Here is a 27,147-nt window from a genome sequence, read left to right as displayed (position 1 = left end):
TCTAGTTACTTTAAATCTACTCACAGTACAGTAATATCAATTCATAAATTCAAAAATCCAAATAGAGGTTCATATATTAAATTTTCATATATTCAAATATTGATTCAGATCAATTAGAGAATAACATATGCCTTTTAAAAAAATTGCACTTCCAAAACAAAAAAACCAAGAGCGACAGCAAAATTATACAATTACAGCATATTTAATTTGTACGTAATATTCACTAAGTGAATATCAGAAAGTAAAATAAACATAGAACCTTCTCTCCTCTCATCAAATTATTTCAAGAAACCTAATATTGGCACACCAATGAATTAAAGTATAAAAATCTTTAGGACTGACTACTCCTCTAAGAGCATACACCCTGCTTTATTTCATTTCCTCATTATCTTTCCCTAATTCACTCATCAACTATTTTGTTAAGTCAAATTAGGAAAACTCTAAAAAACAAAGCCATATTATGTCTACTGGTTTTGATGTAGAATTTTTAGTCTTCATAGCAGAAAATCTGTGTATTGGTACAACTGGAAGAAATTTTATATAAGGCTTGAATCTCCAATCTGTACCAAAGTTTTTAAAGAAAGGCTTGGAAATCAGATTATTCTGATTTAAAGTATTAACAACAACTTGTTTTTAAAAACAAAACCAAACAGAATTCGATATTATCATTTATGCTTCTGCTCTCTTTTGCTGTTTTATACCTTTCCCTCCTATATTAGGTTCTAAGTACTTGAGAACCTACTAACCTTAACTTCCCAGTGTATCTTGGAAGGTACGATTTGAATGTTAAGTAATGTTAGGTATTTAAATGCTGAAAGAGTTCAGAGGAATTTCCCCTGCAGAGTAACTACAAACATATCTCTTATGCCACATCTGTCCTGTAGATATTTACATAACTCATTTTTCTAATTCAACAATCCACAATGCTCATTATATACACTGACTTCTTTTCATTCCCTGAGCATCTGAAATAAGTCAAGGACTTGAGCTGCAATTTTCTACACTATCCTGAGATGGTCCATGGTCAAAATCATTTCAGATGCCATGAGGTGTTAGGTCATTATTCTCTCCTGCAAACCTACTTCAGACTACGACAGATACTGGCACACCTCCTCTTTCCCCTTACCTCTAAACTATCCTGGCCACAAACCTGTGGTTGTTTGTTACCAATAACAGATTTTCTTCAATACTCATATCTGTAAAAGAAAGTTTTATATATTTAAAACGTTATATATTTAACATTACATTTCCTCTTAAGATATATTTTTCTCTTCAGTTCCTATCTTTTGTCTAATTTTTAAAATTTTTTTCTTAAGATTTTTATTTATTTCAAAGAGTTAGAGAGGGATCTTCCATCCGTGGTTCACTCTCCAAATGGCTGCAATGGCCAGAACTGGGCCGATGCAAAACCAGGAGCCAAGGAGCTTCTTCTGGGTGCAGCTTCTACTCAGGTGCAGAGGCCCAAGCATTTGGGCCATCTTCCACTGCTTTCCCAGGCACATTAGCGAGGAGCTGGATGGGAAGCAGAGCAGTCCGGACATGAATCAGTGCCCACACGGGATGCCAGTGCTGCAGGCAGCGGTTTAACTGACTGAGCCACAGTACTGATCCTCTTTTGTCTAACTTAACATATAAGACAATATCTTTATGACTTTACTTGTTTTCCATCCACAAACAACAAAAATCTTCCAAGTCTTTCTGGAGGGCTAGAAGCTACAATTCTTAAGTATTATGCATAACGTATTAAGTACACATAAATTCTGAGTTGTCCTATACCTGCAAACTCATGAGGAAAGATTATTCTGCCCAAAAGGTGGTGTGGATTTTGAAAACCTTTGCTTAACTGTCCTCAGAAAATAAATAAATGGTGAAGAATGAAGATTCCCAACTACAATGAGGTTTCTGTGATAAGTGCTCAGAAAAACTTTTAAGGTACATGTCACTGAGTCACAGCAAATATTAAGAGAATCTCATTCCATACTATGTGGTCTTTTTTCCTTATACTCCAACATAATTTGAGACTCAAGATTATTTTCACTGTAACATTGAGAAGCAACTTTTTGGCTTATGTAGTAGCAACCTTTTTCTCTTAAGGAACACAATGATTCACCTGAAACAGATGGAAAAAAAAAAAAAATACCCCAACCTATCAGTATAGTATAGTATGACTACCCTTCCAATGAACTATCAAACACAAACTGACAAAGTTGGTCTGTAAAAGGCCAGATATATATTTTAGGCTTTGCACACTACAGCCTTGGTAACAGCTATTCTGTCATTGTAACACAAAAGCAGCCACAGATACTAAGAATGAACAAAGCTGTGTTCTAATAAACCTCTGCTTATGTGCACTAAATTTCCTATTAATTTTCATTTATCATAAATTTTTAATGATATAAAATAAACAATTCTTATCTCACTGTGAAAAGCAGGAAGTGGGTTGAATTGTCAAGACTGTATAGTAGCTATGTTCTACAAAGGCCTTTATATGTTAGGTAAAATGCTTGAGATTCCCAAGACTTTGGAGACTTAGGTTTTATTAAATTTCTCATTTAAAAATTTACACAAGTTTTCTTTGTGCTTAAATATATTCATACAAGAGAAAGAAAATAAGCCAGAAAAAATACAATTCCCTTCTTAAAAGATGTAAAATAAATGTTTCCCATTAAAATGTGTAATTCACAAGCATAAAATTAAAGATTAAAATGTTATTCTATGCAATGTAAACAACATGCATAGGTCTGGTACAGAATTTCTTAGTTTTTAGGAAAAAGAAAAAGATGAGAAAGGTTTATAAATTTCTCAGTCTCTTTTATAAAAAGCAGCAACTGAAAACAATGATCACTTGCATGTACAACCATCCACTCAAAATGCTGTATGAATTATACTGCGGAACTGGAATTGACCTAGTTGAGTTCTGGTTGCTTTTTAAAAAATGCACAATTGTATCATAGAACACTGTGGCTTCTACAATTTGTCACAATTTTGAAAAGGGAACTCCTGTCTCCATAATATAAGGAAACAAGAACACTCTTCCAATCATCATCATACAGATAAAAAACTTCACAGTCTGGTGTACCTTTATCAAAGGTAGAATGATTCACTGCTACACTTGCATGGATTATTTTCATCCTCAGTAGTTCCTAACATAAAATAAATTTTGTAAGAACTTTCATCTATTTGGGTTTCCCAAAGAAAGATACTAATACAAAATGAATTAAACTGGAAGAAGTCCATGGGCTAAAGAAAAAGGAATTGAATATAAAATGTTTACCAACTTTATCCTTTCTAATCTTACAACAGCATCAGGTATTATGACTTAATCAGCTTCTCAGGCCTATCCATCATGAATGCAACTCAATCTTCTATTTTAACTCTCCTCAGATCCATCTTTTGTTTGGTGCATCATTTTGCGACGTATAAGATCACTTCGTCCAACTTCAACCATTTGTTCTTCCCAAGATTTCATTTCATTATCGTAACGAATTTTATCATCTTTAGCAAGTTGAATATATACCTAAGAAAAAGGGTAAATTTCAAAAATAATTTATTCAGAAAAGAGCAATTAATTTCTAGAATGCTTCTATGTATACTTCAGAAACTGCATAACTATTCTACATATATAAAAGGGGATTGGAGAACAAAAGCTTCTATGAGATAAAGTTAGATGAGAAAAAGCACAGATGAGACAGAGATAAAAATTTAAGTATTAATGAGATTGTTAACAAATTCAGGGTTTAGGGTGTAGGGAGAGGGTTGAATCCAGATAGGACTACCACTCAATACAACAGAAAATCTAAGCTTAAAGATACCAATCAAAGCTTCTAAATACCAATTTTACTTACAATCAAAAACTACCAGGAGAACAAGAGCAAAACTGGGTCTAAGGACCTGAAAATAATTTTAAATTACTTTAACTGTGCTATCATTGATACGAGGTTGCTGTCATATGAATCAACCTTGCCTTAATATGCCCTCTCACAGACACTCTAATTGTATGCTTGAGACTGAAACCCGTAATACTTACTTGTTTTTGAGAACTAGGCAGATTTTTCCAGTTATCATTTACAGCCTTCAGCTTTGCCTGCAAAACACATGTTTAAATAACAACACAAATGGGGATTCAAGGTCTTTTATTATTCATTCCAACAACAAAAACTCAGGTATCAATAACTTACAGGCAAAGCCTCACCAATTCTCAACATATTTGCTTTCTAAACAAAAGCTATTAAACCATTAAAATCTCCAAAAATGGAAGCAAGCATTTGGCTTAGTGGTTAAGACACTGGTTAAGAGACATGTGTCAGGCAGGGCCAGCGCTGTGACCTATGGAATAAAGCTGCTGCCTGCAGTGCCCGCAGGATGCTGGTTTGATGCCGGTTCGGGTCCTGGCTGCTCCACTATCAATCCAGCTCTCTGCTATGGCCTGGGAAGCAGAAGATGGCCCAAGTGCTTTGGCCCCTGCAGGATACCAGGAAGAAGCTCCTGACTGCCGATCAGCTCAGCTCTAGCCATTGCAGCCATTTGGGGAGTACATCAGCTGATGGAAGATACCTACCTATCTCTCGTTCTCTGCCTCTCTGTAACTCTGCCTTTCAAATTCAAGTAAATAAATAGATCTTAAAAATAAAATAAAATAAAAGCATAAATCCACATTGACAAAAACAGCAGGGGAAGGGAAAACCAACAGAAAACTTGAGAAGCTGAAAAGCAGATGGAGGAGTTTTAAGTGACTCAACTGACCCAAGAAACCTAATTCCTAATTTGGCACTGAGGAAAACCTAAAAACAACTTGATTTACAATGCAGAATTCCCAAACAGTACAGAAACTGGCAACACCAGACAGAGGTGAAGATAAGACTAAACACAGACGGATTGGCTGAAAGACTGTTTAGAAAGGTTAAATCCCCTCTATGGAAGATTCTAGGACATTTTATTCCCTTTAGAGAATAAAATAGATTTATTCTATAAAAACCAGGTATAGCTGAGAGCTATGGTACTGTGTTAAAAATAGAGATTAAGTCAAAGTATACACAGTATAATAAGAGTAAAAGAATGAAAGAAAAACAGTTCAGAAAAGAAAATTAAGAGAACCAGTTCAGAAGATCTATATGTAAATATCAGGATTCTAACAAGTGAGAAGAAAAAGAAGCAGGGGCAAAAAAAGAAGTCAGATCACCCTCCAAGGACCAACAGCCAAAACTGTTTTGGGATGGATGTTGAGCACAGCAGTTAAAATGCTGCTTGGAAAGCCTATATCCCTTACTGGACTATCTGGGTTCAAGCCTTGGCTCTACTTCCAATCCAGCTTCCAGCTAACACATACCCTGGGAAGGCAGCAAATGACAGCTCAAAGTAGTTGGGTCCCTACAGGGACCCACTTGAAAGAACCACACTGAATTCCAGGCTCCTGGTTTGGGCCTGGCCAGCCCAACTGTTGCAGACATTTTGGGAATGAACCAACAGATGAGGGATCTCTCTCAAACAAATAAAAATTTAAAAATACACAAACATACTTACATTTCACTAATGTAGAGCCACAGAAATTGAATTTAAAATCCCAAGGGGAATAATTAAGTGAAAATATGTAGCCAATGAAGACTATGTCACATAAACACCTTTATTAATCAAATGTTAAACAGGATTTGTGACATGAACTGCAGATACAAATAAGCCCAAAAAGAAAGAGTGCCAAACACTTCATATTTTCAGACTAAGGTTAAAGATCTGAACATCTTTTATCATCTCACATGATACAAGAAAAAAAATACAATTACCCATTTAGAACTAGCTCCTAAGAAAAATATGAAAAGACTAAGCTACAGCAGTGACTGACAAACTATCTTTGACACATTCACATTATGACATTTACATGTGTAACACATCCCCCCTGCATAACCAAAATTTTACTGAAGGACTCAACAGGAAACAATAGGTTACATTAAATTTCTAGCTCAAAACATTGTAGCTCTATTCTCATTCTTTCCAGTGACCGTAAAACAGAAAAATCTCCAAAAGAACTTGAATAAATTTGAAAATTTTGTTTTTTAAATTTAAAAAGCTAGCAATGTATTGACAACAACATACTCAAATTAACTGTATATAGTAACAAAAAAGGATTTTTCTTTAAAAGAGATCTAATAAAGAAGACCCTATCAACAGTTTTAACTTCTGTAAGTTACTACTTTCTTTCACCAGTTGACATGACATCCCTAGAATTTCATCTCTAAATATTTACTAAGTTAAATTAAGCAAAAACCTAAGAAATAAACACAGTTCTGTTTACCTGTGATGAACCATCTTTAGCTTCTTGGAAACTTTCAGATACAAAAATGTTATAAGCTGAGCGAGGTCTTTTTGGTTTTCCAAGCATTGTTAACTCCTGAATATCGACAACAGAAAGGTAAAATAAAGCTTTAACCTCATGAGATTAACTTACCCACAGAAATTTATTCACTACTATGCATTACAGGACATTAGTTAAACTGAATGTTACAATTCTTAACATAAAGTATGGAATGGTTATCTCTTAGGGTATGAATTGTTTTTTAACAGTACTAAGTTTTGAAAATAACAGATTTCATCAATTATTTTCCATACAAAAACATTTCCTTTAAATATTATTTTCATGAACTGAGTGGGCATAAATGAACAAAGTCTTTTAAAAAGACAGACTGTGGGCATTTTCATCTTTTTGTTAAACTTAACTATTCTCCCCTTTGTTTCTTGAACTACTGCCAAGGATTTTCTCCTAAATGCTTCACTTGCAGCTTTCTGGATCTCAGGCAGGAGGTCAACTGAGAAAGTTGATCTCTGAATTAAAAGGCACTGGGAGCCTCTAATGGGAAGAAAATTCAAGAAAGAGTAAAAATAAAAAGGGAGATCTCTTCTATATCTGTCCAATTCTCATTTCTGCTCCTCTTCACTCAGCAAGGCTGAGTGCAATAAGGATAAAAAGAGAATGAAAACGGGAGAAAAATGCTACAGTAATTACCCCTCCAAATGTCATCCCCATGTATACTCTCTCACTGTTACTGTAGCTTCTGGCTCCTGTGGGTCAGCAGCCCTGAATTACCACAACTGGCTTAGAACTGAGTTAGTCTAGTGCAGGATAGCTTAAAACGATGTGTCATCTCACATTCAAGGCTGGAATCTATTTTTTTCAGAGAAACTGCTTTAATTCTGATGACCATTTTCTTACAGTATATGTACTGGTCCACAAGCTCACCACCTCACAACTATACTAATACTAGATTCAATAGAAAAACAATAGCATATACGTAGATTAATATTTTAAATGGAACAACAAATTTCAAACCATGTAACGGTTTTTAAAAGATATTTCTTTGAGGAAAAATAGAATACCATCCTAAAGGCATTTCTTCCTTGATTAGATAAACTAGCACTTTTCCCTGATGTGCTAATGAGTGAATTCAGTCTATTCAGCAATTCAGTATCAAATTTACCTTACCTAATTCACCATTACCTATAAAACAATTCCAATTACTAGGTTATTCTACACAAGACTCAGAAGCAAAGATTCTTACTATTCTTGATTAGGCTGTTTCCTAATTGTTCCTGTAGCTTTCATGCTAGTCCTATAAATTGTATATCTGAAATCTGGATACATCTGAGAGCAGTAAGAAGAATCAGCAAGATTTTCAACAGCAAGCAGTTCTAGGGGCAGAAGATGGTCCAACTTTGTCCATCTTTGCCTAACTGAAGTACACCTGATGATACCTAACACATCGTATCTATGTATTATCAAAACAAGGGAAATCTACATATAGTCATAGTTATATAAATCTCAGTTCTTTGCAATTAGAAAAGAGTATTTCAATGATACTCACTCTCTTTTTCATTAATGCTTTCTTTTTTAAACGTTTTTGCATGATTTCTTTTTCCATAGATAGCATCTGACTTGGAGTTAGATGTTCTTGAATTCTGCTAATCTCTTCTTTGTAGGCCTCCCACTCTACCCTGTAAGCATCTTCATATACCTATAAACAAAAGAACCCAAATAAGAAGTCAGTAAATTGTTGCTAGCAAATTCAACATAACACATCTGCCAGAGAAAGACAACTGCATGACTTCAAATAATGACAAGGCGGGACCACTAGATGAAAAATGTGCTCTTAGGTGAAGTATGCAGAGATTAAAGGTAAGTTTATTGTGGTGCAAATAAAACCAGAATTCATGCATAGGTTTCTTTAAAAAATTCACAGAAAATACATATTATGAAAAAAACTACAAATGGATTTCAATTTTTTTGCACCAAAATAGTTTTAATTCCATTTTCTATGAACTTTAAAGTATTCTCATGCTGACCAAGGTGAGAATCTAGCAACTAGCTTCCACTTTCTAATGGCTGCCAACCTCTCATGTCCACCCCCGTACATCCATATTATCACCACTTAAGGAGATCAGAAAGTACAAAGTTCCTTTGTAGATAATTAATGTTAAAAAAAAAAAAAAAAAATAGGGCCGGCGCCGCGGCTCAGTAGGCTAATCCTCCGCCTTGCGGCGCCGGCACACCGGGTTCTAGTCCCGGTTGGGGCACCGATCCTGTCCCGGTTGCCCCTCTTCCAGGCCAGCTCTCTGCTGTGGCCAGGGAGTGCAGTGGAGGATGGCCCAAGTCCTTGGGTCCTGCACCCCACGGGAGACCAGGAGAAGCACATGGCTCCTGCCATCGGATCAGCGCGGTGCGCCGGCCGCGTCGCACTACCTTGGCGGCCATTGGAGGGTGAACCACGGCAAAAGGAAGACCTTTCTCTCTGTCTCTCTCACTGTCCACTCTGCTTGTCAAAAAAAAAAAAAAAAAAGCCCCTGGGCCATCTGGTTCTAAGACATGGAGGCAGGTGTTTGGTGCAGCAGTTAAGTTGCCACTTGGGATGCCTGCCTCCTACTTGGGGAGGTACAGGCAGCTAAGATGCCACTTGAGGAAACCCAGAGTGCCTGGGTTTGAGTCCTGGCTCTGCTTCTGATTCTAGCTTCTTGCTAACACATACCCTGCAAGGCAACAGGAGACGGTTCAAGTACTTAGGTCCCTGACACCCTGGTGGGAGACCTGTATTGGGTTTTGGGAACCTGGCTTTGACCTGGCCCAGCCCAACTGTGGTGAGCATTTGGGGAGTGAATCTATGGTAGAAGATCTCTGTCTCTGCCAACTGTCTCTATCTGTCTCTTCCAAACTGTAGAGTAGCAACTGCAGGTATTTGAAAATCTGTGTGCTTACCTTTTTCTCTGAATCAGGAAGTTCCCTCCACAGCTCGGCAATTCTTTTAATTAGCTCTGAATTTTTTGCCTCTATGGATTGGAATATAATGAAAAGAGATGTCACAATTTTATGGCTCAGGATGAATTGCTAAAGATTTCCAAGAAAGCACAATCCATGAGCTCAACAAAGCAAGTTACATTACACACACCTCTATAGCACACTTAATACAACAAGTTAACTTCATCCCATTAACTTAAATATTAGAAATACTGGGGCCAATCAAAGTAGGAGGTACCTTTCTCTGAAGGGAGGAGAGAACTTCCACTTTGACTGTGACCCTATCGGAATAAGATCAAAGTCAGCGAACTCTAAAGGCTTCCATAGCCCTGACAACTCATGACTAGAGCCTAGGGAGATTACTGACGCCATGAACAGGAGTGTCAATTTGTTAAGTCAGCAACAGGAGTCACTGTGTACTTACACCCCATGTGGGATCTGTTCTTAATGTGTTGTCTAATGTGAAGTGATACTATAACTAGTACTGAAACAGTATTTTTACACTTGGTGTTTCTGTGTGGGTACAAACTGATGAAGTCTTTACTAATTATATACTGAATCGATCTTCTGTATATAAAGATAATTGGAAATGAAAAAAAACAACCTGGTGTTAAATTGGAAATGGCATAGAAAATTAATTAATTTTAAAAAATTATGTAGGATCTCTGTCTTTAATGTGCTGTACACTGTTATTTAATACTATAACTAGTACTCCAACGGTAGTTTTTTCACTTTGTGTTGCTATATGGGGCAAACTGTTGAAATCTTTACCTAATATATACTAAACTGATCTTCTGTATATAAAGAGAATTGAAAATGAATCTTGATGTGAATGGAAGGGGAGAGGGAGCGGGAAAGGGGAGGGTTGCGGGCGGGAGGGAAGTTATGGGAGGGGGGAAGCCATTGTAACCCATAAGCTGTACTTTAGAAATTTATATTCATTAAATAAAAGTTTAATAAATGAAAAAAAAAAAAGAAAGAAAGAAATACTGGGGCCAGCGCTGTGGTGTAGTGCGTAAAACTGCCGCCTGCAGTGCTGGCATTCCATATGGGCGCTGTTTCAAATCCTGGCTGCTCCATTTCCAATCCAGCTCTCTGCGATGGCTGGATCGGAAAGCAGTGGAAAATGGCCCAAGTCCTTGAGTTCCTGCACCCGTGTGGGAGACCAAGAGGATGTTCCTGGCTCCTGGCTTTGGATCGGCGCAGGCCCCTCCATTGTGGCCAACTGGGGAGTGAACCAGCAGATGGAAGACTCTCTCTCTGCTTCTACTTCTCTCTGTGTAACTCTTTCAAATAAATAAATAAATAAATAAATCTTAAAAAAAAAAGACCTGATTTGCAATCTTTTTTAAAAAAAAAAAGAAATACTTTACAATTTTGTCCAAGTCTGTTAAAAGCCGATTACCCAATCAGAAAGGAGTATTTTCTATACTACCCAAAATTGTCCTCAAAAATTACCAGTTTAAATAGGCAGATAATTAAGTGCTTAAGTTTTTTACTTCCCTATTTCAATCTTAACATTTTTCAAGTCTTTCAGGAATTATTAAATTCAAAAAATCTGACTAAACTATATTATAGTCTTGATTCATAAAACACCATCTTATGTTGCATATTACAGAATAATATCTGGAAACAAACTATTCTAAAAATCAATCTATAATCTCTGCTTCTTTCCTCACATTAACTGGAATGTTGGAGTGCAACTGATTTAACAAATCACCTGTTAGTTCCAAATCTTACATTTAAATCTTACATTTAAAAGATGTGGGTACTTGACTATGTCTCTTAAACTAATTCCTGACCTAAAACGCAAGGATTTTTATTTTAACTAATTTGCTTTTCACAAGTCCCCTATGACTTATTTGATGTAAAGGGGCTTCGGAAATCATAAGCAGAAATGAACTCTTAATCTACCTATTACCTTTATACCATAACCCCAAAATCAAAGTCCTATAGCCTTTTCAAGCAATCAATAAACATCCTAGCTAGAAATTTTTTTCAAGAACTCTAGACAAGCAGAATTTTCACTCAAGAAAGCTCTTGAAATGAGCATAAGCTGCACAGAACTTTACAGACCACTTCCACACTATGTTATTTCATTAGAGCTTTATCAACAATTCTAAGGCACAAAGAGCAGCAGCTATGCACGATTCATAAGCAGCACTCCCAGGCCTAAGAAAGACAATCGGACCCAAACAGGGAGCTGTCCACTCCACATACTATCTTTAAAATACCTTTCATCCTTCCTCATTTACAACTAAAGCATTTCTGTTAGGTATAAAATGCTGCACTTTGTTTTACAGACATCATACAAAATGATAGCTCCTGCAAACGCCAGAAGCTTTGAAAGAGCAAAGCCAGTATTCACCTTAACTGTTTAGTGGCCTTTTTATTACATCAGAGAAGAGCAGAAGCCCCCCCCCCCCAAATTCCTCACCTGGGTTCTTAGCTTTAAATATGGGTAGCTGTTCTTTAGAAAATCGAAGGTATGAAGTCATAGGTTTCTTTGGATAGCTGCCAAAGGTGGATGAACACCATTTCGGAATATACGAAAAACTACACAGAAATGCAAAGAAAACAAGCACAGTCAAGTATGGAACTGCCAACATTCACATGCATATAAACACGGCTCTCAAATAAAATGTCATCAAGATGCTTTCTACTCGTCTCCTTTGATAAGAATGCTTATGCCTTATTTAAAACCCTGTCCTACCCAGAGGGGAGTGCCTGCAGGGCTCAAGTCTCAAAGCATCCAAACGCTGGCTCCGGAGCCCCGCCTCCTCCACACCTATAGGATGGCGGGAGACAAGGCGCGATTTCGCAGGGGACCCCGCTAGGTGCGCCCAGGCTGGACGGCAGGGAGGAGCGGCTGCAGGGGTGGGGGGAAACAGGAAGCAGGGCACCGGGGACTAACGGAGGAGGGCCTGGGCTCGCAGCCACCGTCTCCTCCGCAAGGTCGAGGTCTAAATCAGAGAGCCAAGGTGGCCCAGGCCGCCTAGCAAGAGCAAAGAGTAAGGGACGGCGTCCCCATTCCATGCCCAGGGACGTCCAGGGCCCCGGGGGGGCAGGTGAGTGGTCCTACCTGAAAGGTGAGCGCAGTCGACTTCCACAGCCCGCGCACAGGTCCGCTCCAGACTTCCCCAGGGTCCTCAGCGCGCCCCACATGCCCCGGAGAAGCGCCATCGCACCGGCGGACTAGGCAGTGCCCGTACCCCTACCTCCGAAAGAACAGGCACGACGACAGCAACACCCCGAACCCGCGTGCCACCCTCCTGGATCTGTTATCATGCCCGCCACTCGCGAGGTACTATGGGAAGCCTGCTAACATCCGGTCGGGAGACGAGGGGCGGGCCGGAGCAGAACGTGCGCAGGCGCAGTAGTCAGTCCGCGGTGGGCGGGGCTGCGACGAAGCCGGAGGGGTCACCGGGGCGGGCGAAGGCAAAGCGCAGCCGGCTGACCTGCGGAGGGCCCTGACCTCGAGGAGGCGCTGCGGAGCCGCCTCTGCCCCCGGCCGCCTCCCGCAGTCGCTTCCTCCTCCGGTCGAGGAGGCTGGTGGAGAGACGGCGCAGGCCTCCCCCCGACCGGGCACTGGCAGGCGCGGCGTCCGCACTGACGGCCTGGGCGGCCCGTACGTAACAGACAGTCCGGCCGCGAGGACGCGGGCCTGCTGTGCGTGGCTCTGGCTGTTGTGCGCCGCACATGGTGGTCAGAGCTCCGGCGATTCGCAGATCCCCGGGCCTTCCCTCAGAGCCTGAGCTAGCAGGTGTGTGGGGGCCCGCGTCTGTGTTTTTAACACGAGTTCAGTGCCGGTGGGGCTGGAACCACGCTGAATCCGGGTTTAGGCCATCCTCCCATCTGAGGCACACAGGCGTCAGCTCTGACCTCCAACCCTGCCGGCTTTGAGTGGCGAGGACATGGTCCGCCCAGTTAGTTGTCCAGAATCAACCTGAAGGTCTTGTCCTGGGACTGTCACACCCCCGACATAGGATTCCTTTACCCCCCACCAAGTGAGAATGTTGGACTGGAGCAGAATTTTCTCAACCGAACTCTTGAGACCATGTGAAAAGAACGTCTGGAGTTATTGAATGATGGGCTGTACAGTTAAAAAAAAAAAAAATTATAGGCCCCCGCCTGCGACGCCGGCACCCCGAGTTCTAGTCCCTGTCAGGGCGCTGGATTCTGTTCCTGTTGCTCCTCTTCCAGTCTAGCTCTCTGCTGTGGCCAGGGAGTGCAGTGGAGGATGGCCCAAGTGCTTGGGTCCTGCGCCCCATGGGAGTCCAGGAGGAAGCACCTGGCTCCTGGCTTCGGATCTGCGCAGTGTGCCGGCTGTAGCAGCCATTTGGGGGGTGAGCCAACGGAACGAAGCCCTTTCTGTCTTTCTCTCTCTCTCACTAACGCTGCCTGTCAAAAAAAAAAAAATTATTTATTTGAGAGGTAGAATTGGAAAGAGAGGCAGAGAAATCATCCATGCGCAGGTTCACAGAGCCAGAGCTGGGCCAATATGAAGCCAGGAGCCGGGAGCTTCTTCCTGGTCTCCCACGTAGGTGCAGGGGCTGAACTACTTGGGGCATCTTCCCCTGCTTTCCCAGGCCACAGCAGAGAGCTGGATCAGAAGTGGAGCAGCTGGGACGACCCTTGGCCGTATGGGATGCTGGCACCACACATGGCAGCTTTACCTGCTATGGCACAGCGCACCCCCCACAGTTTCTGTTTTGTGTTGTACGAATTCCATTTTTCTATTTAGGCAGTGGTGTGAAAAAAATTATGAAGATCTAAAGATGTCTAGGCTCTTCCAGATTTTAAATACTAGGTATTTCCAAGATATCAGTTCTTTCTTGCCTTTATTCTTTCCGGCCATAATTGTTAGAAAAATTCTTCCCAGTGTAAAATTGAGCTCAGAGACCACACCTTTTTGTAGCTTCAGAACTGCCCCTTTCGAGCTACCAAGGGCACAGCCCACTTCTTTTAAGTGGTAAATAATAATCAATCACCATTTCCCTTTTCATGGAATCTCAGGGCTAAAAGAGACCTTGGAGGTCATCTATGTAAACCTGCCATTCTGTCATGGAAAAAGCATTTGTTCATTTATTTTTTATGACCATATACCATGTTCAAATCCCAAAATGTAGATTCATAATATCTCTCCCTGCCCCCAAAATCTAGAGGCAGAGGCAAAGAAGTAAACAAAAACAACACTGTGTGAAGATAGACTTAAGTATGGGCTGGAATTTCTTAGTTACATTTAAGGTGATTTATAAAATAATTCGTTTCCCCTTCATTTGTCTGGAATGTTTTTGTTATTTCAGGTGTTTGATATAAAGTTAAACTTTTGGATATTTAAGCAATATTTTGTGATTTTCAAGGGTCATTTTTAATAAATTTTGCTGTTAAGTTCTTATAAATCAAATGTGAAACATTTCAGTTTTTATCAGTTACCAGTCTACTTAGAACTCACTCACATTGCCATGAAATTTTATTGTAAATGCAGTAGTTACAAAGACATATCTCTGCCTACTTAAGCTATTTTTGAACAAAAAGACATATGGTTTCATTTATGTCTATAAAACATAAAAATACTGCAGCCTTTCCCAGGGTTCTCTCCCCTTTATTTTAAAAGTTTATCCACTCCCATGACTTCAACTATCAATCATAACCTCATGATTCCCACCATTTTATATTGACTCCAGACCTTGCCTTTTAGTTCCATAGCATACCAGCATTGTCTAATGGATATCTTCACCATCGTGTCCCAGGGGTACTTCAATTTCAGCATTTCCTGAACAAATCTCATTGTCTTTCCCCTACCTTAAGCTCCTCTCTTAAAAAAAAGAAGAAAAAAAAAAAAAAACACACCTGCTCCCCACTTCAGTCGTCTGAGTCAACTATTGATAAATCATTCTGGACTCTCCCCATTGGTACTCTGTCAACCTGCTGGTGCTGAATGTTGCTGATTTCATCTCATTAAACCACTCTACTATGTATCCTGTCTTTACCAGGTTCATTGCTGTTGCTTTTGTTCAGGACAGTAATATACTAGTACAGCAGCTCCCTAAAAAAGGAAGCCCTAATTTGTAGTTTTTGCTGATGTCAGTGGTATAAATACTCCCACCATGGCTAATTTCAAGCTACCAAGTTACTGAACCCGAAGATTGGAAGCGCTGAGCACACTGGGCTTTTTAGCTGGCTCCAATATACCGTTGGTTCAGGCTCTGCCATCTTTTCACAAACTCTTAAGTAATTTTCCTGCTTCTAATCTTACTTCCCCAAAAACCTTATTCCAAAGTCATCATGTCAATTTTTCTATAAGGAAAATTGTGGTCATTCACTTATTGGGCAAGGCAGCAATGATCACATTTCTGTACTTGAAACTTTCAATGGCTCCTCATTGTCCACAGAATCAAATTCAGATTCTCATAAATGGCATACAAGTCCCCCAGAAACTTGCCTCTAAAGCTTTATTCCTCACTTCACCTTTGCCTGAAAGGACTTATGTAAAATATCTATTTGACTTTATGGATGTAAACCATACATCAAACCACTTCTTATGCTGGCAAAGATAAGGAGAAAGGAGGAACTCTTATAGGTTGATAGGTACATAAATTAGTATATCAGTTATTGAAAATAGTATGGAAGTTCCTCAAAAACCTAGAAGTGCGATTTCCATATAACCCAGCAATACCACTACTGGTTATATATCCAAAGGACAGGAAGTCAGTATGTTGAAGAGACATTTGCACACCCATGTTCATTCCAGTGCTATCCACAATAACCAAAATAGGGACTCAACCGAGGTGTCTATCAACACATGAATGCATAAAGAAGATAAAATAATGGAATATTAGTCAACCATTAAAAAAGAAGGAAACCCTGCATTTGTAGCAACATGGAGGAGGCTGGAGGACATGATGTTAAGTGAAATAAAGCAGGCATAGAAAGACAAATGCTTCATGTCCTCACATACAATAGCTTAAAAAGTTGATCTAGAAGTAGGGAGTAAAATGGTAATTACCACAGGTTTGGGAAGAAGGGGAGGGGTAAGGAGAGAGGATGTTTAATGGGTACAGAGGTATAGGTGAATGAAAGGAATAATTGTATATATCATAATAGCTAGTAGAAAGGATTTTGAATGTTCCCAATATAATAAGAAATGTTTGAGGTGAGGTACATGCCAGTTACCCTAATCTGAACATTACACATACATATATTAAAATTTTACACTATACCCCATAAAGATGTACAATTATTTTATATCAATTAAAATTTTTAAGACATTGAAAAACCATGTCATTTGCCAATAGAAGGGACAGTTATGTGTAGAGACATGTAACATTTTGGAATATGTGAAAGTAATGAAATATATGAAAGTAATGATCACGGTTCATTGAGATCTAACATACTAGTAAAGTTGCAGGTAGCACCAATAATAAATACCAACAACCTGGATAATTCCTTGCTGAATAATGGAGTTAGAAGCATGGTGTTATGGTTTGAATAGGATTTGGCCCTCCAAAATTCATCCATTTAAACCCCAAAGTCATTTGTTAACACTTAATGGATTAATGGCTGATGGATTAAGGGAGAAGGCTTGATCCAACTATGGTGCTTGAAGATGGGGCTTTTGGGAAATGATTGAATTGAATTAGGTTGTTAGGGTGGAGCCTCAAGATTGAACCATGATAGCTTCTATGAGGAGGATCCACATAAAACGAATAAGAGTGAGCTTCCTGGTTTGCTAAGTGAGCCTTCCTCCACACACATTTTAGCACCCTCAGGAGATACCAGGGTAATGGGCTGTGTGATCTTGGACTGTGAACCTCCAAAAAAATTGTCTTTACTCCTAAGAAACTTCTCTTGGGTATTTTAGTTAAAGAAAGAAAAGCTGACTATAACACATAGAGAGCAATTGAATAAAGAATATTCCCAAGAGAAAGCAATCTTTATATTATAATTACAATGGATATATGATTTATGATAGGAGCAATCACCTAATAGGTTGAACATGATAAATAGATGCTATTCTGAACTTAAAAGTAAATACATTTCTGTAAATAAGATCATATTGTAAATACTACAATTAAAGATAAATGGTACTGTGATAGGCACTAAAAGGGTACAAAAATGGTAAGACATTGCTCCTGTCTCAAAGAGGATACAATCTCATTGGGGGAACAAACTATAAACATGAAAAATTATAAAAATTATAAAATATAAACAAAAATTATAAATGTATAATAATTCATAGAAACAATATGAGAACAAAATTCACAATTTGAATAACTATTTCCTAGCTTATCTTTTTGTATAAATCAAGACTTTAATAAGTGACAAGTATAGAAAATTACATATATAACTTTTTCTTTCAAGCTATTTTCAGCCACTTAGTATCACCACATCATTGGAGTTTATCTTTTAAAGATCAGGAAAGAGAGAGACACAGAGAAATTATAAGAAAGACCTATTACATGTAAATAGTTCACAACTATCCAAATCAACTTATGAATTATTTCTCAGTTACAACCAAGTCTGCAAGCAGCCCTAATTATTAAGAGCATATGAGAATTATTTTTAGGCATTGCTTTAGCAGCGTTATGAAAAATAAATATAGCTTTTCTATTTTAAAGCCAATTCTATGAGTCAGCAGGAGGTAGGGCGAGTGAAAAGGACAGCTATAATTTTATTCAAATGTATAAAACCCCAATTCATATTACTGGATGCTTCTGAAAGCTGACATAGAGATTGGAAGAAATATAGAATGATTATGTTGATGAAATAATACTATTAATAAGATGATATAACCTATTATGTCTGCCCTTATATTACTTCAAAGCACCTGATAAACACAAAAGATTATATAATTTATTGCTTAACTACATACCAAGCATTTTATATACATCATATCTAATCCTTTCATAAATCCTACAAAGTGGTATTATATCTATTGTACAAGTATGAAAACTGGTATTCAAAAAGAGATTTAGGAAAATATCTTGCTTGTTAATATCTTCACAAAAATTTCCAACCCTGAATCCAAAATCTGCACATTTGAAATTGTCTGATTCTATGTGGGTTCATTATACGCAAATCAGTCATGAAGTTGCAGTTTCTTTTAAATACTTGCTCACATTCTATTGTTTCTTTTTTTTTTTAAGATTGATTTATTTGAAAGGCAGAGTTACAGAGAGACAGAGAATGAGAGAGAGAGAGAGAGAGAAGAGAGAGACAGAGAGAGAAAGAGAGAGAGAAAGTCTTCCATCTGCTGGTTCACTCTCCAATGGCCACAATGGCCGGAGCTGCGCTGATTGAAACCAGGAGCCAGAAGCTTCCTCCAGGTCTCTCAAGTGGGTGCAGGGGCCCAAGGGCTTGGGCCATCTTCTACTGCTTTCCCAGGCCACAGCAGAAAGCTGGATTGGAAGAGGAGCAGCTGGGACTTGAACTGGTGTCCATATGGGATGCCGGCACTGCAGGCAGCAGCTTTACCTGTTACACCACAGCACCAACCCTCTATTGTTTCTTTACTTTTTAGGTTTTTATTATTTTCATCTACTTGATAGGAAGAACAACAGAGAGATAAAGAGATATCTTCTGATTAACTCCCCTGTTAACCCCTATAGCCAAGGCTTGGCCAGGACAATGCCAGGCACCCAGAACTTAACTGAAGTCTCCCTTATGGATGGCAAGAGTCAAAGCACTTGTTCCATCACCATCTGCTCCCAGAATTTATTACCAGGAAGCTAGATCGGAAGCAGAACTGCCAGGACTTAAACCAGCACTCTGACATGGGATATGAGCATCCTAAACAGTGGCTTAGCCCACCATGTGATAACAACCACCCATTGTTTCTTTGCTATCCCCATAAATACTCTTTCTTGACCTCTTTGAGTAGATTTTTTTTAAATTTTTTTAGATTTTTTTTTAAAGATTTTCTTATTTAAAAGATTTAAAGATTTATTTATTTATTTGAGATTTAAATTTTTTTTAGTTTTTTTTTTTTAGATTTTAATATTTATTTGAGAGGCAGAGTTAACAGATAGAGAGAGGGAGAGGCAAAGAGAGAGGTCTTCCATCTGCTGGTTCACTCCCTAAATGGCCGCAATGGCTGGAGCTGGGCTAGGCTGAAGCCAGGAGCCAGGAGCTTCTTCTGGGTCTCCCGTGTGGGTGCAGGGGCCTTCTGCTGCTTTCCTAGGCCATTAGCAGGGAGCTGGATCAGAAGTGGAGCAGCCGGGACTGGAACCGCAGGTGGAGGCTTAACCTACTATGCCACAGCTCTGGCCTCTTTGAGTTAGATTGTTAAAATAATATCTTAACTTCCTTTATTGACTCATTGATTTAGTTATTCTAAAGCACTTTATTTTAAATAAAACGGTAACCACATACATAACATGAGTGTATGTGCATTAAAATAGTGCAGAATAATGCACACAAAATTCGGTTAATAGTAATTAAAGCCACATACTGAAAGAGTAGGTGGGTTTTTTTACATTATATAAATCTTTTTTTTTTTTTTTTTGACAGGCAGAGTGGACAGTGAGAGAGAGAGACAGAGAGAAAGGTCTTCCTTTGCCATTGGTTCACCCTCCAATGGCCGCCGCGGCTGGCGTGCTGCGGCCGGCGCACCGCGCTGAACCGATGGCAGGAGCCAGGTGCTTCTCCTGGTCTCCCATGGGGTGCAGGACCCAAGCTCTTGGGCCATCCTCCATCTGCACTCCCTGGTCACAGCAGAGAGCTGGCCTGGAAGAGGGGCAACCGGGACAGAATCCAGTGCCCCGACCGGGACTAGAACCTGGGGTGCCGGCGCCGCAAGGCGGAGGATTAGCCTGTTGAGCCACGGCGCCGGCCCTACATTATATAAATCTTTATATATATATGTTTATATATATATATATAAATAGGTGTTTGTGCTTTATACATTTTTTACTTTATATAAATATATCTTTATATTGTATCTGTAACTTATTTTTCTCAAATACAATAGTAATCATGATTTTTTTTGTAATAATCTTTTAAAAACTCGGTTCCTAGACGAGGCCAGTACTATGCTAGACACTGTAATAAGTTCTAAAAATACAAAGATGACTAAGGCAAAACCCATCTGTTTAAATCTGCCTGGGAGAGTAGGGGATGACTTCATAGAGTAGGTGACATTTGAACTGTTTTTTCAAGTGAGGAAAGCTGGAGGAGGTGCTTTCCAGAAAAAGGAAATAGTATTTGCAAGTCGCAGATAAGCATGAAGGCATGGTGTTCTTAAGAAAAAATACATGTGAAATAGAGTGGTGTGAAACAAACACAAAGAGAGGTTAAGTCTTAAAGGATTATGTATAATACTACGCTAAGGGTTAGCAAAAGATAGCCACACAATTTTGGGGGCAGGTTAGAGGCACAGTTAAATTTGAATGTGATTGTGAGTGAGGCGATTGAAAAGATCCATAAGGAGCCTATTTCATGGTGGATATACCTGAGTGAGTTGGTGGTACTGAGTTTATGTGTGTGTGTGAGTATGTACATATATATAATATATGTATATATATGTATGTATTTGTGACTACTGCGGGACTAACTGACATGTGCTCCTCCAGTAAGATTCATGAATAGGTGACCAGCTGTATGTAATATTGCCTGTTTGATGACAGCTAAAGCTATAGGTTCAATAAACACACTAATTATTTGATAATTATTGTTATACAGATTAGTAGGACTGACATTCCTAGAGGGAGAAAATGGATGACATTTTTGTTTTATGACAAAAGCCAGTAATTATTGCTCTTGATCATAATGGAGCAGCTACGTCTAAATTTGTTGATAGTTGAGTTGTATATGTAAATGAATGGTGTAATAACCCTTTGTACATTTCTTAAGCCAATAAATATAATAAGTGAGATTAGTATTAGTGATCTGATTTGTTTTTTATTATTATCCATTATTATTTAACTTGCACTAGCTGTCATTGAATGCCAATTAATCAATTACCTAGGTGGCTTGGAGAGGGCAAGAAGATATTAGAAAATAAAATGATGGGGCTGAAGCTCTGGGTAAAACTGCCGCCTGCAGTACCAGCATCCCATGTGGGCACTGGTTCGAGTCCCGGCTGCTCCACTTCCTATCCAGCTCTCTGCTATGGCCTGGGAATGCAGTAGAAAATGGCCCAAGTCCATGGGCCCCTGCACTCACGTGGGAGACCCGGAAGAATCTCCTGGCTCCTGGCTTCAAATAGGCACAGCTCCGGCCGTTGTGGCCAACTGGGGAGTGGGTGAGCGGATGGAAGACCTCTCTCTCTTTCTCTCTCTCTCTCTCTCTCTCTCTCTCTCTGCCTCTCCTTCTCTCTCTGTGTAAGTCTGACTTTCAAATAAATATTTTTTAAAAAATGTTTCAGTGGCACTAGTTCAAGGATGATGAGTATAAAGCTATGATTTTCAGGGTGCTGACATCTCATATGGGCACCAGTTCAAGTCCCCACTGCTCCACTTCCAATCCAGTTTCCCCTGCTGGTGTGCCTCGGAAAGCAGCAGAGGATGGCCCAAGTGTTTGGGCCCCTGGCAACGATGGAGACCAGGATGAAGATCCTGGCTCCTGAGTTCGGCCTGGCTCAGCCCTGGCCACCGTGACCATTTGGGGAGTGAATCCTTGTATGGAAGCTCGCTCTCTCAGTCTCTCTCCCCCCACCCTGCCCCCACACTAGTAACTCTGCCTTTCAAATAAGTAAATGTTAAGAAGCTACTGGGGGCCGGTGCTGTGGCACAGTGGGTTAAAGCCCTGGCCTGAAATGCTGGCATCCCATATGGGCACTGGTTCTAGTCCCGGCTGCTCCTCTTCCGATCCAGCTCTCTGCTATATCCTGGGATAGCAGTAAAAGATGGCCCAGGCTCTTGGGCCCCTGCACCCATGTGGGAGACCCGGAAGAAGCTCCTGGCTCCTGGATTCGGATCTGTGCAGCTCTGGCCGTTGCAGCCATCTGGGGAGTGAACCAAAAAATGGAAGACCTCTGCTTGCTCTCTCTCTCTCTCTCTCTCTCTCTCTCTGCCTCTCCTCTCTCTGTGTAACCCTGACTTTCAAATAAATAAAATAAATCTTTGAAAAAAAAAAGAATCTATTATTTGATCCACAGACTTCAGAGTGTAGACCATAATTTAATCCTGTGAAGGATGTTTGACTTACGCATCCTGGGATGGTGTCTCTTTTTAGGACTAAGTACGGATTGGCTCATGAGTGAAACATTTTCCTGTGAGATTAACATGCAGAGGGGCTAGCATTGTGGCATAGCACTTAAGCCACTGCTTGGGCCACTGGAATCTCATATTGGAGGGCTGGTTTGAATCCCAGCTGCTCTGCTTCTGATTAGCTTCCTGCTAGTGTGCTTGGAAAAGCAGCAGATGATGGCCCAAGTGCTTGGGTCCCTGCTACCCCCGTGGAAGCATGGATGGAGCTCCTGGTTCCTGGCTTCAGCCTGGCCCTAGGCCTGGCAGTTGTGGGCATTTGGGGAGTGAACCAGTAGAAGGAAGATACCTGTCTCTCTCTTTCACACTCTTTCTGTTGAATAAATCTTGTTAAGATATTAACATGTAGGCTGGCATTTCTAAAGGTAGGACTACACAGTTGTCTACTTCAAGCAGTTGTAACTCTCCTGGTTTTAAGTCTGTTGTAGGGACTTTACAGGGGTCAAAGCTGAAGTCTTCATAATCTGCATATTCATAGCTTCAGTATCAATGGCCTATAGTTTTTCCTGTTGGGAAATGGTTGTTAATTTCATCATATATATATATATATATATGTATTTATCATATATCAGATCATAAGGATATGGTGGCAGTTAAGATTAAAATAATAGTACAATGGCTCATATAGTTTCTGCCTCTTGGGCACCTATAGTACTTGTGTGTGTTAATTTAGTTGCTGACTAAATTTAAAGACCTACACAGCTAATTAAGATTACAATCATTAATGTGTGATCATGAAAATGTAGTTCTTCTTCTTTTTTTTTGGACAGGCAGAGTGGACAGTAGAGGGAGACAGAGAGAAAGGTCTTCCTTTTTGCCGTTAGTTCACCCTCCAATGGCCGCCGCGGTAGGCGCGCTGCAGCCGGCACACCGCGCTGATCCAATGGCAGGAGCCAGGTGCTTCTCCTGGTCTCCCATGGGGTGCAGAGCCCAAACACTTGGGCCATCCTCCACTGCACTCCCTGGCCACAGCAGAGAGCTGGCCTGGAAGAGGGGCAACCGGGACAGGATTGGTGCCCCGACCGGGACTAGAACCCGGTGTGCTGGTGCCGCAAGGCGGAGGATTAGCCTACTGAGCCGTGGCGCCGGCCGAAAATGTAGTTCTTCTGTATTAGGCAATGTTGATCTTAAAATCCTGGTTGGAATGGACATGTCATAAAGATGTAAAGGATTTAAACCTGTAAGTTAACTCTGACAAAGCTGTAGGGGGTTCTATTTCTTCTTTTTTAGTCTGAGCTTTCATATAAATCGGTTCTTCAAATATATGATGTGTCAGGAGGCACATCATATATTTGAGATTTGTGGCTGAGAGTTCAAACGTTGAGACTTCTGATTTTTAGGTGAAAACTTCTCAAATTAGGAAGATTATAACTGTAACAGCTGTCCATGAAATAAATGAGCCTGTGTGGATACGGTATTTCATTGTTATGTATGCAGCAGGACAGCTGGGGTATCATGGTGACATAAATGAAAGTCCAGGAAAATGTTGTCAGGAAGAATGCTAGGCTTACAATACAAATATAATTATATGATTTTAGTATATCCTGAAAATAATGGGAACCAATGAGCAAATCCTATGATGGAAATACAACTCTTAAGGATGACATAGTTGAAATATGCTACTATGCGGTAAGTTTGATGAACAAAGTTTGATCATAGACAGCAGGATTCCATTGATTTTCTATATAAATCATGAGATTGCACTGACTAGTTAAGAATGACTTTAGGGGCCGGCGCTGTGGTGTAGTAGGTTGAGCCTTGCCGATATCCCATGTGGGCACCAGTTTGAGTCCCGGCTGCTCCACTTCTGACCCAGCTCCCTGCTAATGTGCCTAGGAAAGCAGTGAAAGATGGCCCAAGTGCTTAGGTCCTGCACCCATGTGGGAAACCTGGCTCCTGGCTTCAGATCTGCCCAGCTCTGACCATTGCAGCAATTTGGGGAGTGAACCAGAGGATGGAAGACCTCTCTCTCTCTCTGTCTCTCTGCCTTCCCCTCTCTCTAACTCTGCCTTTCAAATAAATAAAAATCTTAAGAAAAATGACTTTAAAGATTCTAATTTTAGAGACTATTCCAATTCAAAATGCATATTCTGTTAAGTAAATGCTTTCATTATGTTATTTTTCTGGAAAAGAACGTATCCTGACTTCACAGGCCACCAAATCAAGGTTGCACATCTGGTAGATCTGACTTCTTCACCTCATGTTTTGTTTATTAATTGCACACAGACCTGCCAATGCCATTCTCACTTATTTCTACTTTATTATTTTAGTTGGGTTTCTCTTATGCTCATTAATGCCATCTCCATTTGCTATGCCAATTAAAATCCCAAGTACCTTCGAGGGTTTAGCTCATTCCCTTATTAACAACCCTTTTGAGTATCTGTGTGCCAGATACTGTTTCTAGGTCTCAGGGAGTCACAACTGGAAAGAACATTGAGGATCTCACAGTTAATCATACCAATAGCCCAGTGTGGGATGGGCAGCTGTAACGATGAACACTGAGTATGGCGGTAACACTGGTGAAGACTACCTATTTGCTCAACAGGCAAGAAAAGGAGAAGTGATCTTGAACTAGAGATTTAAAAGTTTGAGCAAGGGGCCGGCACCATGGTGCAGTGGGTTCATCTTCCACCTGCGGCACCAGCATCCCATACGGACGCCGGTTCTAGTCTCGGCTGCTCCTCTTCTAATCCAGCTCTCTGCTGTGGCCTGGGAAAGCAGTAGAAGATGGCCCAAGTGCTTGGGTCCCTGTATCTGCATGGGAGACCAGGAAGAAGCACCTGGCTCCTGGCTGCAGATCGGCCCAGCTCCGGCCATTGCAGCCAATTGAGGAGTGAACCAACGGAAGAAAGACCTTTCTCTCTGTCTCTTCCTCTCACTGTCTGTAACTCTACCTCTCAAATAAATAAATACAAATCTTAAAAAAAAAAAAGTTTGAGCAAGAGGACATTTTATGCAGAGTGAACAGCAGGGAAAGTTTGGGAGCCAAGGAGAAGCAAGTTTGATGGGAGGCAGGGAATGGCAGATGGGTCTGGAGATGCAAGTCATATCATGAGAGTCTCAAAGATTTAGTACTTTATTCTGTTGATTGATAGTTTAAACATAGGCAAAGCAGTTGAGAATCCAGGGGAAGGAACCTGATACACACATCAGATAAACATGAACTTCACTGTTTGAAGTAGAAACGCAGCATCTAAAGGTTAAACCATTAGCCTCTCCCTTCTCTCTCCCCCCCAGATCCCTCTGCAAAAGCACTGCTGAGGCTTTGAAGAGCTATTTAGAATTTTTATAGCTGATAACACACAGGATCAGATTTTGTAGACAGAATATTATGGTAATTCTGTGGAAGATGGATTTGAGGGCACCCTGAAGGTATGAAAACGTTAGGAGGCTGAAGTTGTAATGTCAGGTAGGGATTTCTGCTTCCAGATAGGTGGTCCACAGAGGATTCAAATTGGATAAAACATTAAAAATTATAATGGAAAAGGTACAAGAGACCTGCAGAAGCTATAAGAGTTTCAGATGTGAGCTCTGGATATCTGCAGTCATTTCTCTCCTGGAGTTCAGACTCAGCTTAACACAAGCAGAGGGCCACGGCTAGGAGACAGAGAAACAGTTTTCTGTGGTTGATCAGTGCTACAGTGACAGAACTGGAGACTTTTAAGGGACCTTGGCATGCAACTAGTTTTTCCCTCAGGACATGTGCCAAAATCTTATTCCAAACTGGACAGGAAACTAAAGAACTAAACTTTTAAAACACACAGTGGAATTTCCTGCAGTTTCTCTGTACAGAGGAAACAGTCCCAGAAGGCTGTGCCCTGTGATCAGGAGTAAAGTAGACACAGTTTGGGCTTCATAAAACTGCAAAACAGTCACAAATAATCACAGGCCTTGAGTGCACCAAAGTGACCATCCTCACCCTCTATTTGACAAGCAAACCGAGGATACACCCTCTCTGGTGGAAGATTACATCATCTGGAGTCTCTGCAGTTTTTATACACAACATCTAGCATCAATAAAAGCAGACATGAGTGATCCAGATACGGAAGTTAGCAAGAACTTCAAGATAACTATGATTAAGAAGTTTAGAAAACAGAGAGAAAAATGGGAAATAGAGGTGAAACAATCTAGGAACTCATAAAAAAAACGTAGAAAAAAACTACAGATAAGTCTAGAACTGAAAACTACATGTGGAATTAGCTATAATATCCAAAACTGAATGCATGGGTTTGAGTGCATATTGAACACAGAAAATAGGAGGTGTGAACTGGAGGAAAGGTCAATACAAAACTTCTACACCGAAGATGGAGAGTAGGGGAGGAAAATACAGAAAATAGGTCTGGAAGCAGTGAAGAGGCCCAATATCTTTTTGCTGAGGCCCAAAAGGGGGGGAAGTAGAATGGGGCAGAAGCAACATTTGATGTAATTATGGCTGGGATTTTCCATAAATGGTGAAAATGTATCAACCTACAGACTGAAGCAGCTCTATGAACCTCAAGCAGATCAAAGATAAAAACTATACCTTGTAATATCAAAGTGAAACATCTGAAAACAAAAAAGCAGTAATCTCAAAAAGCAAAGGGGTGGGCACTGTGGCCTATGGGAAAAAGCCCATATGGATGCCAGTTCACAACTCGGCTGCTCCACTTCTGATCCAGCTCTCTG

The 27,147-nt window shown here is 40.2% G+C and overlaps 1 protein-coding gene across 1 annotated transcript; it reads right to left on the bottom strand.

Moving 5' to 3' along the window:
* Positions 1-130: 130 nt before the first annotated feature.
* Positions 131-12,608, bottom strand: TFAM (transcription factor A, mitochondrial). The gene is made up of 7 exons (XM_062214213.1): positions 12,357-12,608; positions 11,712-11,830; positions 9,236-9,306; positions 7,851-8,000; positions 6,287-6,382; positions 4,028-4,084; positions 131-3,517 (listed from the first exon to the last, which is right to left on the bottom strand). The coding sequence occupies exons 1-7, from the start codon at positions 12,455-12,457 to the stop codon at positions 3,371-3,373; spliced, it is 741 nt and encodes a 246-aa protein (XP_062070197.1). The 5' UTR covers positions 12,458-12,608; the 3' UTR covers positions 131-3,370.
* Positions 12,609-27,147: the final 14,539 nt, after the last annotated feature.

Source organism: Lepus europaeus, chromosome 17 (assembly GCF_033115175.1).
Source record: "Lepus europaeus isolate LE1 chromosome 17, mLepTim1.pri, whole genome shotgun sequence".
Taxonomy (NCBI): domain Eukaryota; kingdom Metazoa; phylum Chordata; class Mammalia; order Lagomorpha; family Leporidae; genus Lepus; species Lepus europaeus.
This window is presented reverse-complemented; position numbering and strand designations above follow the sequence as displayed.

What these genes read in the sequence shown, in the direction of transcription:
- TFAM (XM_062214213.1), bottom strand. Translation starts at nt 12,457, where the DNA reads ATGGCGCTTCTCCGGGGCATGTGGGGCGCGCTGAGGACCCTGGGGAAG. An exon ending in CGACTGCGCTCACCTTTCAG is followed by an intron (nt 11,831 to 12,356) that starts GTAGGACCACTC and finishes ATTTCTGTGTAG; the next exon opens with TTTTTCGTATATTCCGAAAT. An exon ending in TTCCTGATTCAGAGAAAAAG is followed by an intron (nt 8,001 to 9,235) that starts GTAAGCACACAG and finishes TTTTGTTTATAG; the next exon opens with GTATATGAAGATGCTTACAG.